The 14,008-nt window shown below is 40.4% G+C and overlaps 1 protein-coding gene across 2 annotated transcripts in view; it reads right to left on the bottom strand.

Moving 5' to 3' along the window:
- Positions 1–13,712, bottom strand: part of MED14 (mediator complex subunit 14) — a 73,411-nt gene extending 59,699 nt beyond the window's left edge. Inside the window, exons 1-3 of one of the 2 annotated variants that reach the window (XM_044235625.1) lie at positions 13,260–13,712; positions 7,440–7,466; positions 5,038–5,143 (exon numbers count right to left, since the gene is read on the bottom strand). In XM_044235625.1, the coding sequence (XP_044091560.1) occupies positions 5,038–5,143; positions 7,440–7,466; positions 13,260–13,474 (348 nt within the window). In that variant the 5' untranslated portion in view covers positions 13,475–13,712. The remainder of the gene's footprint in view (positions 1–5,037; positions 5,144–7,439; positions 7,467–13,259) is intronic. The other variant, XM_044235624.1, reaches the window with a different exon arrangement.
- Positions 13,713–14,008: the final 296 nt, after the last annotated feature.

Below are 14,008 nucleotides of genomic sequence, written 5' to 3'. Positions count from 1 at the left end.
AATAGAAATCCTTTCCATCAGTTCTCTACTGCATTTCATAAGGGTACCTGAACTAGCCGAGCTCTCAAGGAGCTAAAAACTACTTCCTTGAAATGTTTATCTTCTATTCTAGAGCAGTAATGTCTCTCATGTCCTTCAAACATCGGAAGCCCACCCCATCTCCAAGCTAAAATATCCCAAGTTACTTCATTTAGTCGGTTATCTCCAAATTTCCAACTCACCACCCTTGTTCTGCTGCCTTGGAAATGCTCCAATATATCAGTGGTCAACTTAAAACATGGTATCCAGAATTAATACCACATCACACCCACAATACCATCACAAAATGCCCTACATTTTCTCAGTATTTCCATACTCATTTTTATTATGTGATCTTCACAACTCTAGGAAATAGATAAAACTAGATAATTATTATCACCTTAGAGATGAGAAAATAGAGACTTAGCCACCTGCCCAAGAAAGCCAACAATCAGAGAAACCAGAACAAAAAAATGTTTCTTCTTTTAGACTGCCCAGAAGTGCTACCTTGCATGACTACTAAAATGGATTTCTATCAATGCCACCATTAACTTATTAAGAGCAATGACAGTGCTAACACACAGCAAACTGGGACTCCACTAAAAGGCCTTGATATTTTGTATATGAATCTACCAAGCAAGGTCCTTTTTCCACCCCGAAACTGAAGGAGGACTGTAATCTGTCTGATTCTAACACATTAAAACCATTTGGATCCTACTTCTCGCAACTTTTTTTTTTTTTTTTAAGATTTATTTATTTGTTTTGGAGAGAGAGAGGACAAGCAGGAGGGGCAGAGGAAAAGAGAGAGAATCTCTACCAGACCTCACATGGAGGGCGGGGCCTGATGTGGGCTCCATCCCCCGACCCTGAAACCACTACCCACCCTGAGCTGAAATCAGGAGTCAGATGTTGAACAGACTGAACCCTTTCTTCTCTCAACTTCTGAGCTGGTTTTTACTGATTTAGATCATCCCAAATCTCCAGGACGCTGTTAAAAATGCTTATCAGATCATAGTCAAGGCCAAAGAATACCAAAGACTTCCCTCTGGGAAGACAAGCATCAACCCTAGTGGAGTTCTATAGTTCATCTAGACCACATTGCTTCACCTTTAATATGGGTAATTAATGAAAAATATACTACCTCTGACTCAGAAATCTAATGAAAAAACATAAAATTTTAGTTTTGAGTAACTTTTTAACAAAACTATACAGGTCCCTAGTGATCATCACATTCTTTTTTTTTAACCACTCACATGCCAGCTGTTTATATGGTTAATATTGTCTTTTCAAATTTAACTGAGCACTTTATAGATATTTCTCTTAAGAAAACTACAAAAATGCCCAAAAGCACAGAAAACATATTCAACATCACTTGTCTGCAGAGAAATGCAAATCGAATCCACAATGAGATACCACCTTCACACCTAACAGGATGACTAGCATCAAAATGTCAGACAATAACAAGTATCAGCATGGAAAAACTGGAATGCTCATACATTGATGGTGGGAATGTAAAATGGGACAGCCATTTTGGAAGACAGTCTGGCAGTTCCTCAAGTGACTTAAACACAGTCACCATATGACCCAACCATTCCATTCCTAGGCATATACCCAAGAGAAATAAAAACATATGTCTATGCAGAAACTTGTACATGAGTGTTTACAGTAACATTATTCATAACAGCCAAAAACTAGAAGCAACCTAAACCTTCATAAACTTATGATAAACAAAAGATAGTAGATCCATACAATTCAACTATAAAAGAAACAAAGTACTACTACATGCTACAATGAACCTTGAAAATGTTAGATGCTAAGTGAAATAAGTCAGTTACAAAAGCCCCTATCCTACTACAATTCCATTTATATGACATGTGCAGAATAGGCAAATCTACTGACAGCAGATTAGTGCTTGCTTAGGGCTGGGTGGGGGGGCACTTGGAGGTGACAGCAAAAGGCTACATATTTTCTTTCTGAGATGATAATAACAATGTTCTAAAATTGACTGATGGTTGCACATATCTGAATATACTAAAAACCACTGTACACTTTAAATGGGTGGATTGTATGGTCTATGAATTACAGCTCAATAAAGCTGTTTTTTAAAGAGCTCCAGGAATATGAGATATTTTCTTTTTTCTTAAATAAAACATGAACTGTTCTACTGTTAGTTATAATCTGTGTATTTATACATTGTTACACACTTAATATGTCCGGCATGGCTAAAAATAATTATTTATTAAGAACCTCAAATGGTACTAGGTTGAGAACAGAAGAGTCAAAACATGAATAATCCTCTAATTCTCCAGTTGATGGACCTTATCCCTAACAAACACATTGCAGCATCTACATTCACAAAACAAAAATACCAAAAGTTTATATAAGTTCAGTATGAGACTTTATTCAGAATGTGACTTATTTGAACAGCCAATTCAAAAAACAATACAGCTCAATATCAAAAGCAAGAGTCTTGGATTTTCCTTGACATTATGCTACTGAAGCACAACTCAGCAGTATTAAACAAGTAATGGAAATACTCATGATATAAGTAGGGATTTAACACCAGGTTTGAAAAATTGAATACTTGGATTTGATATACTTCAGTGATTCCTAACTTTTCATTACAAGTTTGAACATCTTTAACAAAAGATTACCCCAAGTTAAGTAATTATTGAAAAGAAACCCTAGGCTTTTCATAAATATTATACCATGCTTCTTCATTTCAGTCAAAATAGATTTACTACATTTGGTGTCCAAATTTCCAGAACAATGAATTATAAAACTTTCTGATAAATAAGTTTGGCATAAGTCTGTTTATTAACATTTATAATCAAACTATTCTTCGAATGATGCTTTACAGTAGATAAAAGACCTTCTAAATACAAACTTTAACTTCCTTATCATACTGACAACAGATGAATCAAAGAACATTTCCCCCCATGAGAAAAACAATATATGGGGTACAAAATATTTTCCCTCTAACCTGTGATTGAGATTTTATTTCAGAAGGATGACAGCCTACTCCTATAGACAAAAGGTATGTGGCTAGAATGTACCTTGGTAGAATTCTTCCAGTCTTGTCACTAGCTTGGTTGGTAGAGCTCCAATTGAGTATCAACTTCAATGAAAACTGGGTTTTATTTTTAACTTAAAAAAATTGTTATTCTAGAATTTACAATTCTCAACTTTTTCACAGCCCCTTTTCTCCTTTCACTTTAGCAACTTTCACATAGGCTCTGTGTCTAACGATGAGTAACCCAGTAGAACCGAGGACAGTGAAAGCAGCAGCTACAATGGAGGGTAGAGGTTAGGAAATCATGTACAGAAACACAACTGTGTCCTAGATTCCTTTCTGAAGTGGGATTTTATGGAAAAGGCAAACCCTGAAAGGGTCGCAAATATAAAAGTACTATAAAAATATTTTCAACTTAGCTTGTCAGGGTGCTAAAATTACAGTACCTCCATACTGACCAGGTGGCTGCTCATTTTAATTTATCCAGGAAGTCCAGTAAACTTTAAGAGAAATTTGAAAAGGACTCAAATAAAATTTAACCAATGTAAAGCTGTTTTTTTGCCTTCACTGACAAAAACTGATAAAACATTTTAATGTTATTACATAACTGAATGGGAATAAATATGAGCATCAATGTCAAGCTCAGAGAATCTACCCACTTTCCAAATATAACTGACAATGGTTAGAAGGTTACTTGGCCTTGTAGAGCTGACCTCAATTAAAGTGAATAAATGCTCTCATTATTTTAGGACTTTATTCATTTTATGATAATTACTCTACCCTTTCCACTATGAAAGGGCACCCTACTCTCTTTCCTTCTCCTCATGGGAAGTGACTGAAGTAAAAAAGAAGGGAGTAATCATGTGCCTTGTTTGTTAACACTGCGCCATCCTCCCCAAATTATGAGCTCCTAACTTGGGTTCCTTTTCTTTTTGTTGCGGGGGGGGGGGGGGTTTGGCAGATTTTAGCATCTTTGGTACAACTTCATCACGTGTCACTCCTTTGAATTCAAGGGTGACTTAACAGACAAAGACTATGTATGACCTTCTTGAGGGCAGGGCTGTGCCTTAGTTAAATCTCATCTGCTGGGGCCCCTGGGTGGCTCAGTGGGTTAAAGCCTCTGCCTTTGGCTCAGGTCATGATCCTGGGATGGAGCCCCGCATCCGCATCCGGCTGTTTGCTCAGCGGGGAGCCTGCTTCCCTCCCCCCCCCCTCTGCCTACTTGTGATCTCTGTCAAATAAATAAATAAATAAATAAATCTTTAAAAAAAAAAAAAATCTCATCTGCCATACCCTATGCCCTGTGCTCACTAAAGGGTTTGGAGAATCAATAGATGAATAACAAACACATAAATGCTGTTACCAGATCCGTGACCTTGAAGAAGACATTTACCTCCTAAGTACCTTACTCCCACATCTGTAAAACAAGAAGGAAATACCAACTCTGCCATACTCAGAGGATTCTGAAGAATCAAAAGGTAAAATTCAAGGAAATACTTTGCTTACTCTAAGGAAGCATACGAATGTAAAGCTCTTTCCCCCTACAGTTTGAGTCTCATATTTAATGTCTTCTAGAATAATGATATCTCCAGATACGACCAACTCTTTTTTCCTGCTTAGGTGATCAAATACTAAGTTTCTACAGAAATATATTACACATTTTTTTAAAGATTTCATTTATTTATTTGAAAGAGAAAGAGAGAAAGAAAGCACTAGCAGGGGGTGGGGTGGGGAGAGGGAGAAGCAGGCTTCCTGATGAGCAGGAAGCTCTATGTGGGGCTTGATCCCAAGACTCCAGGATCATGACCTGAGCTGAAGGCATACGCTTACCTAACTGAGCCACCCAGGCTTCCCTACACATTTTCATACAGAAATAGGATTACTCACTTAAGTACTCTCTCGAAAGAAATCAACAGATATAAATTAAAGCTAAAATTAGAAGCTATGTCTATAATAAGTTAACATTCCAAAAGGTTACTTTATATAAAATAAAAAGTTTAACTCACCGCACATTTTTCCACCTTGCCAGCATTATTAGCCCACTTTACTAAAGCTAATAGTCGAACAAAGAGTTGACGTGTCCGGCTAGCAAACTGCACTATTTCTATTTTCCTATAAAATAAAACATTTCTTAATGAACCAACGTTTTGAAAAGAGTATTTCACAATTTATTTCATCTGGGCTAAAACATGAATCAATCTTTGTTTATAACCATTACAATGAAATGAAACACCTAAATAAGGTATTTACCTAAATATGAATTATTGTCACATTTTGTATACTGCCTGCATTTTTTATTTTCAACTTCCAAGTAATAAGTCCAAAAAAATGTTTTAGCAATAAATCACAGTCACATTTTTAAAATTAATTTTGCATGACAAAAAAAGCTGTTTACTGAATTATGCCCAATTCACAGATACAAATGTACAATATAAGTTAACTAGGTCCCAGAGGAGAACAAATTAAGAGTCAGGAATTTCATAATTGAGACTATGAGTTATGTATTAGCAACCTTTTTGGTATGAGAAAGGAACTGAAACAGATCTTTACCAAAGCTTGAAACTGTCTCACTTCTACAAAAGCAAGGGCCCATTTCCCATCTTACAAGAGCGTGATTTAAATACCTGAGTAATCAAAGAACTATGCAACTCTTTACCAAACTAATTGCAGCAACAAATTTAGATATCAAATCATCTAAACAAAGTTAAAGTAAGCTGAGCACTAAAAATAAAAGCTTAGATGGTCTGTCCATATCTATTTTTGTGCTATATGCACTACAATGCTTTTTCTCACAATACTCATCAGTATTTTTATCATCTCATAAAGCCTTAAAAGCTTTGTCAGTCAGTGTGTTAGCCAAACCTCTCAATTTCCAGTCAGCTATAAAACTGAAAATCACTTTTGTAATTTACCTTAAGATACTGAAAAAAACATTCTGCAGGCCTGTTGACAAGACCCAGCAGTACATCAACCTCCCTCCAAGTGGACTCTGACCTATAATAATCTCAGTACAGTTGCAATGGCCTACAGATCCAACCCACATCTCTCTATCTCACCAACAGCAATGCCATGAGGCAATGCACCAAAATAAAAGCTTTTGTTGAAGTATAATCCTGACTGAGGACTACAGAGTCTAAGTCCTAGCGAGAGCATGTGTGCATAGCCCACAAAAAACCCTGAAAAGGCTTCCTTAAGATCCAACCATCAATATGATTATTAGTAGTATGAAGAGAAGAAGCAAGGGCACAGATACAATTAAGACTCTTTGCCAGTGTCTACGAAGCATCTTAACAGACAAAACAAGCAGAGCATCACAGGCAGGATTGGAGCACAGCAGAAATAGGAAATGTGCATTAAGATCTGGCACCATCTCAGGGCTGGGAGCCCCAGTACTTCAGTACTCCAACTCAGCAATGACTTACAGAGCACATGAGCTCTCTGCTCTTCTCCTAGAGCAAACATATCTGTATATTATTAACTTGGCTCCCAAATGATCTCCTGTACTGGAAAGCAAACACCCACCTTTGTAAACTACTGTAACATGACTTTTTTTTGACACCATGCAATCTCAGTGATCAGCAGCATGAGTCAGTTTTTCAAGGCCCAGCTTCCCTTCCGACCCCAGAGTGGACAGAAGAAACCCAGATTTACATTTCCTTCCTTTAAAACTGACCAGCCAAACTATAACAAAGGTATGCTTTGGTGGTCTCTCCCATCTCTACCTTTTTGATCCAATTCCATCAGAAAGATAGCTGGTGGGGGGGGGTGGGGAGCAGAGTCACTAATAAATCTTCCTTAGTGACTTGGTATTTAGGAGAAAAAAAAAAATAACCAAGGAGCATAAGTAGTGCCAGAGATACAGTCAAGTAGCCAATTCTATGGCTACAACTTAACTCTCCATCACAGGATTACTTTGAAACCTTCATGTATCTTGTTCCTTTTGCCTATGGAAACATTGGTGTTTAGTTATGTCTTAAGCCCCAAACTCCAACTCAATCAAAATTCTCTCAACTATTAAACAGCAATAGCAGTATGCAAATGTCAATTCTCTAAAGACATCTAATAGCATCTTTGCGGCCAACTTTCTTAATTCAGTCTGTTCCTCAGCTTTTTCTATTAAGTTCTATACCTTCTACATTTTCCTATCCTCTTCAGGGACTTGACAACAAAGGTTTCTAGAACACAAGGTCCAGAGCTGGTCTACACCAAGAATGTCAAGGATGACATTTCCCAGGGTTCCCTAAACAAATGGTGTGAAACATCACCCTAGGTTCTCTGGACCTAGGTTTCGGATCCACAGCCCTAACAACCCCCCCCCCACCGCCAATACTCACTCACTCTCTTCCTCACATACACTCTCATAGATATGCCAACACAGACAGAGATTTAAGGTTTCTTTCATACTCACCTTTCCACATCAGATTTCCTTGGTAATCTATAAGGTTAAAAAAAAAAAAGAAAAAAGAAATTGACTAAATATACACAAAGCTTCACCAAAATATGGTAACGGTCTTTATTTTGACTCTATTACATACCTTAGTGTTTCAGAAAAACTAGATAAATAGCCACTACAGGCTTATGTGGCTACCTGATCTTTTTTATGGGTTTCTAGCAATATGGCTACAAGGGAAAAAACCAACAAAGGAACATTCCTCTCCATTCAAGATGATCCAAGAGATACTGCATGAACCTCAAACATTTAAAAAGCTCACATCTTACATTAAACACTACTATATCATAGAGTCAGAGAAAATACTCTTTTTTAACAAAGATTTTATTTATTTACTTGACAGAAGAGATCACAAGTAGGCAGACAGGTAGGCGGGGGGGGGGGGGCGGGCAGGGGAAGCAGGCTCCCTGTTGAGCAGAGAGCCTGATGGTGGGCTCAATCCCTGTACTCTGAGATCATGACCTTAGTTGAAGGCAGAGGCTCAACCCACTGAGCCACCCAGGTGCCCCGAATATATTCTTTTATTTTTTTTTTTTTTAAGATTTTATTTATTTAGGGCACCTGGGTGGCTCAGTGGGTAAAGCCACTGCCTTCGGCTCAGGTCATGATCTCAGGGTCCTGGGATAGAGCCCCCCATCGGGCTCTCTGCTCAGCAGGGAGCCTGCTTCCTCCTCTCTCTCTGCCTGCCTCTCCGTCTACTTGTGATCTCTCTGTGTCAAATAAATAAATAAAATCTTTTTTTTAAGATTTTATTTATTTATTTGACAGAGAGAGAACACAAGTAGGCAGAGAGGCAGGCAGAGAGGGTAGTGGAAGCAGGCTCCCTGCTGAGCAGAGAGCCCGATGGGGGGCTCTATCCCAGGACCCTGAGATCATGACCTGAGCCGAAGGCAGAGGCTTTACCCACTGAGCCACCCAGACACCCCGAAAATATTCTTTTAAAACCAAAACAGACACAGATGCAGAATACTAGCTGCTAGCTTCCTTATATCCAATGGAACCTTGCTTCCAAGCAATAATCTCTCCATGTTTTATCAGGATGGGCAAAACTGGAAGCTAAGCACACAAAAGAACCAGTGCCAGCCAAGGGTTTTACAGTAATTATGATGTTGCATGGTGGTTAGATGTACATGATTACTTTTAAGCTCCAGTAAGGTTTTGATTTATTTTTTGCTAGTTCTCCAGTACAATAGCCAGCAACCAATGTCACCATTTTCCCTGTTAAATTATACCATTAACACTCTCACATCCACTGATGCTTACAAAGGTCCTGATGTGCCTCCTGAATCACCGCATTTTGGAAACCTCTATTGCATGGCTCAGGATTCAACGGCCTGAGCAATTGTAAAGCCTCCTTTACATCTAATCCCTTCTTGAAGAAAACACACTGAGCCATTTTGATTCTCTTCTCCCACCCACACGCCACAGGTGCAGAAAAAATAAAACCAGAGTTCAAGGTACAAGGAGGGGAAACTATCAAAATGAGCTCTGGCTTGTAGTTAACAATAATTCTGAGAGCAGACAGTGAGACAGAAGTTGAAATTATGATTCGGATGGTAAAGGAAACTAGGTAGAAGGTGGAAGGGCCAGCAGGATCAGATGAAGCAGAAATTAAGGCCTTTTAAGACTGCAAGGAAAACAGCTATTGGCAAGTTCCTCTACACGTGAAAGCTCCTGAGAACACTCCTTTTGAGAAGCCACAACCCTCATCCTCAAGGGAGGGCGAGAATGATAACTATGGATGCTGATGTGTGCATAAGAGAGAGAAACAAAAGAGGAGAGCCTTTTGGGGGGGGTTAGAAAGAACAGGAAACATTGTTCCAGCTCTTCCCACCTGCCCCAGAGACCCTAAAAGGATCATCTCATGTAGAGGCGGTATCATTTCCGGGACAAAGATTAGGCTTTGTTGTCTGCATCCCTTTCCTCCCAATTCCTCCTAATCTATTTAAAATTCCTTTATGGATAACAAATCCATGATTTGGGGCAATAGCCCCAAAATGCAAATTTTTGGAAGTAGCAGACATTTATTTACACTGAAGTATAATAAGACAAGTTTACATAACTGAGATCCTAGCTTTTTCTAATTTTAATTAAAACAGGTTAAAGAAAAAAAAAAAGGAGTAGAACCTAATTCCTTAGGAAGTCAAGGCAGAGTGTAAACTCTGAGATGAGAGCATGTATGTCAGAGAGGAGGTGGGTGTAGATAAGCAGAAGGAAAAAAAAAACACCCAGAAATCTGTGGCCAAAAACAAACCACTGAAATTATCAAGGCAGTCCTTTTTACTTTCAATAGTTCACAGACAAGCATCAAATGCAGCAAAAATAAGACTCTTAAAAAGTAGACCTAGCACACTAGTTTTACATCAATACATTGATTCTGACAGTTCCCACCGGGAACAAGGAAAAATACATGATTATGGAGTATTATGCCTCCATCAGAAAGGATGAATACCCAACTTTTGTAGCAACATGGACGGGACTGGAAGAGATTATGCTGAGTGAAAGAAGTCAAGCAGAGAGAGTCAATTATCATATGGTTTCACTTATTTGTGGAGCATAACAAATAGCATGGAGGACAAGGGGTGTTAGAGAGGAGAAGGGAGTTGGGGTAAATTGGAAGGGGAGGTGAATCATGAGAGACTATGGACTCTGAAAAACAATCTGAGGACTCAGTTTGAAGTGGTGGTGGGGGGATGGGAGGTTGGGGTACCAGGTGGTGGGTATTATAGAGGGCACGGATTGCATGGAGCACTGGGTGTGGTGAAAAAAATAATGAATACTGTTTTTCTGAAAATAAATTAAAAAAAAAAAAGAACACCAAGGTAAGTTCCTAAAACTAATTTTGGTTAGCACAAATCAAAAGAGAAAAGAGTTATTTTATATACCCAAGTATCAAGAGCAGGAAGGTATTTTCCCATTAAATCCTCCATGGTCAAGGGGTGCCTGGGTGGCTCAATGATTAAAGCCTCTGCCTTTGGCTCAGGTCATGATCTCAGGGTCCTGGGAAGGAGTCCCGCATTGGGGGGGGGGGGTCTCTGCTCAGCAGGGAGCCTGCCTCCTCCTTCTCTCTCTCTGCCTGCCTCTCTGCCTACTTGTGATCTGTCTGTCAAATAAATTAAAAAAAAATCCTTAAAAAATAAATAAATCCTCCATGGTCTACAATGATAATTCTAACAATTCATTTGTTAATGTATTAAATCAATAAATACTTAGTTAATCCTCAACTATATGCCAAACTATGTTCTAGGCCCAGGGAACATACCAAACAAAAATTCCCATCCTCATGGAGCTTCCAGTGGAGAGGGAGCAGATAATAAATTAAGGATACCCAGTAGCGATAAGAAAAAACAAAGCAGTGAGTAAAGAATAGAAGGCAGGGGCAGAATGCTTTTCATGGGTGGTCAGATAAAGTCTTTCTGATAAGTTCTATCTGAACAAAGACCTAAAGGTAATAGGAAAGCAAACCACACAGATTTCTGGGGGGAAAGCAATGGCTCTAAGGTGGGAGTGTGTCTGGCACTATCAAAAAACATCAAGAAAGGTAGTGTGGCTGAAACAGAACAAGCAAAGAGGAGAGTATTAGGAAATGAGGATAAAGAGTAAAGGAGGTGAAGGCATAGATAGACCACATGTTCTGGTTTGCCCAAGATAGTTCTGGTTCATGCCTGTTGCTCCGACATTACTTTTTTTTAAATATTTATTTTAGAAGAGAGAGAACATGGGCAGGAGGGACCGAGGGAGAGAAAGAATCTCAGGTAGACTCCCCACTAAGGATGGAGCGCGATCTCATGACCTGAACTAAAACCAAGAGTCTGATGCTTAACTGACTATGCCACCCAGGTGCCCCCAACATTATTGTTAAAAGCACCACCTTTTGTACTCAAAAGTGTACTGCTTTGGACCTTTTACAGTCACTCCATATACAGGTGACTATAAAACCTTTTTACCATAAGTGAGATAGAGACCCGCTGGAGAGTTGAGAGCAGAAAAGTTTCAAAAGGATCATCCTGGCTATTTTATGGATGACAAAAACTATAAAGGGGAAAGGGTAGCAGTAGAAGTATCAACTGGCAGACTACTGCAGTTAACATGGGTGAAGAATTCACACTTGATGGAAATGTTGAAAAGTGGTCAAATTCCGAAGTCAGAGATGACAAGACTTGCTGATGTACTACTGGTCATGGAATTGGAAGAGGAATTACTCCAAATCTGTGGCCTAAGACACAACAGGAAGAATGGGGATACTCTTTAGTGAGATAGAAGAGGTTTGGGGGTGGGGGGATATATCAAGTGGAATTGACTGAAATGCCCATTAGGCACATTATTAGGACATAAAAGTAAGCATCTGGATACAGAGTCTGGAGTTCAGTGGAGAGGTCTCTGCTGCAGACAGAAGTATGGGAACCATCATCACATAAAGGGTGCAGGATTAAAACTATGCACTTATTCTACTGCAATAAAATAGACATTCTTCATAACTAAGTTGTATAATAAAGAGCACAATATAATTCAAAAATTTCTACAAATCCTCTATGAAAGAACAAATTATACAAATTACACAATCATTGACAGCAGTTCTCAACATTTTTCCATAGCTATACATTGGGTAGGTGATCTTCACATATATGAAAAATTTTCATGAACACTCTTAAATTTTTATGAAATCCAATAGTAATTGGTTCAGAGAAGTATATTGCAACAATGACACCTAATCACAACAGCTATTTAAGTTTCTCTTAAATAGACGGGGAAGCCTTCTTTCTGTTCCATTCGATAAAGTACCACATGTCAAAACTATGTGAGAATGTTTTACAGGAATAAGTGGAACCTACTCTAACTCCTTCAGTCATCTGCAAACAAATATTTTAAGTCTCAGGTAACAAATTACTATGCCACTTTACAGGCTAATATCTATGTATTAATGTATACAACTGAAAACACTGATCTGCAGTGTAACAAGATAAAAGATAAAAACTAAGTAAAAACTTAAAATTCTTATTTTTTCTGAACCTGGATTTTTAAAATGAAAAACAGTACTTAAGGTATATATCCCCCCAAATAGTATGGTGTCTTTTCTTCACACACTGAAAATTAGTGTATTCTGACCCTATTTTGAAGGGATTAACAACCTAATCATGTCCCAAGGCATTTCACTGGTAACTTGGTGATTTACAAACTCCCTTCATACTCAAAGAAACAGTAACAGAAGACCAGTTACAATAAACCTTTTACTTACGCTAAACGCGTTAAGACTTCAAACACTCTCAAACATTTCAGGGAAAAAAAGCAAACCAAATTTTTTGATTAATTTATACACAATAGATCTCCTGAGTTCAAACCCTGGCAGAAACAATTACAACCTAAATTTAAAATGTAAATTTTAAATCTGTAAAACAGATTTTCTGTCTTTAGGAATTCGAACATTATGTATTCCTAAACCCTAATCTTGGGCTTTTGGCTTAAAAGCTTCCAACCAAGAAATAAATAGGGTTCTGCTGGTAACTCGAGCAAAACCCCCAAAGATAGAATTTTCAGTGAGTCTAACAACACACATAATTAACCACTCTCCGTTGCTCCATCTCCAGAAAGACCCCAAATGCAAAGCGTTTCCTCCACCTCCTCTGAGCCCCAAGAGTTCAGAAATTCTAGACTAAGTAGCTCAGAGGAAAGGAGAAAACAGCAGCCCCGTGGGGAGGTGCGAGCCTCTCTAAGCCGGTTGGGCGGGAAGCGGGGGGAGGGAGGGTTCTGGGGAGCAGGCATGGGTTTCGCGGCACTTACAGGTCCGTCAACACCATGAGCTCGGAGTAGGCCCGGTGCAGAAGAAATTCGATGAGGGTGCTCAGCCGGTAGCCCGGACTGGCCGCGGCTGCTGCGGCCGCCGCTACGGCGGCTCCGGGAGGAGGAGGCGCCGGGGCTGACGCGGGACCACCGCTGGCCCCGCCACCGCCTCCAGGCGGGACCAGCTGGTGGTTCTCCAGCTGCACTGGGGCCATGGCGGCGCAGGGCCGGGTTTGGCGCAGCGGCACAAGATGAAGCCCTCGAGCCTCCCAGGCGCTCGGTCACCGCGCCTAAGTGGGCGCGGGCAGAGTCGCCACCGCCTACCGCCAGGCCGCCTCCGAACAGGAAGCCGTGCGCCGGCCGCGGAGGCCCGCCCCCATGTAGCGACGAGCCCGCCGGCCCCAGCGACTGGAGCGAGGGGCGGGGGAAGGCGGGGGAAGGCGGGGAAAGACGGGGAGAGGCGGGGGGATGCGGGGAGGGGAGAGGTGGGAAGAGGAGGGGGAGGCGGGGAGGGCGGGGAAGCGGGGCAGCCTCTGCAGAGAAGCTGCGCCTCCACAACGGATCAGAGGCCGCTTCGGCAAGCAGCCGCAGCGTCCATGTTGACGGCCCAAAGCGGAAGTCGTTAGGCAAAACGGAAGGGGAACCTGCAGGGGGACTTCCGACAGCAACCTGTGCTTTTTCTCCGGCTATCCGGCGCCGTGACGCTTGGGGGCGCGTGGGAGTGAGGCGGGGCCCACGCGCAGCCCGGG

This window comes from Neovison vison, chromosome X, assembly GCF_020171115.1.
Source record: "Neovison vison isolate M4711 chromosome X, ASM_NN_V1, whole genome shotgun sequence".
Lineage (NCBI taxonomy): Eukaryota > Metazoa > Chordata > Mammalia > Carnivora > Mustelidae > Neogale > Neogale vison.
Note: the sequence above shows the minus strand (reverse complement) of the source record. Positions and strands in the feature narration are given on the sequence as shown.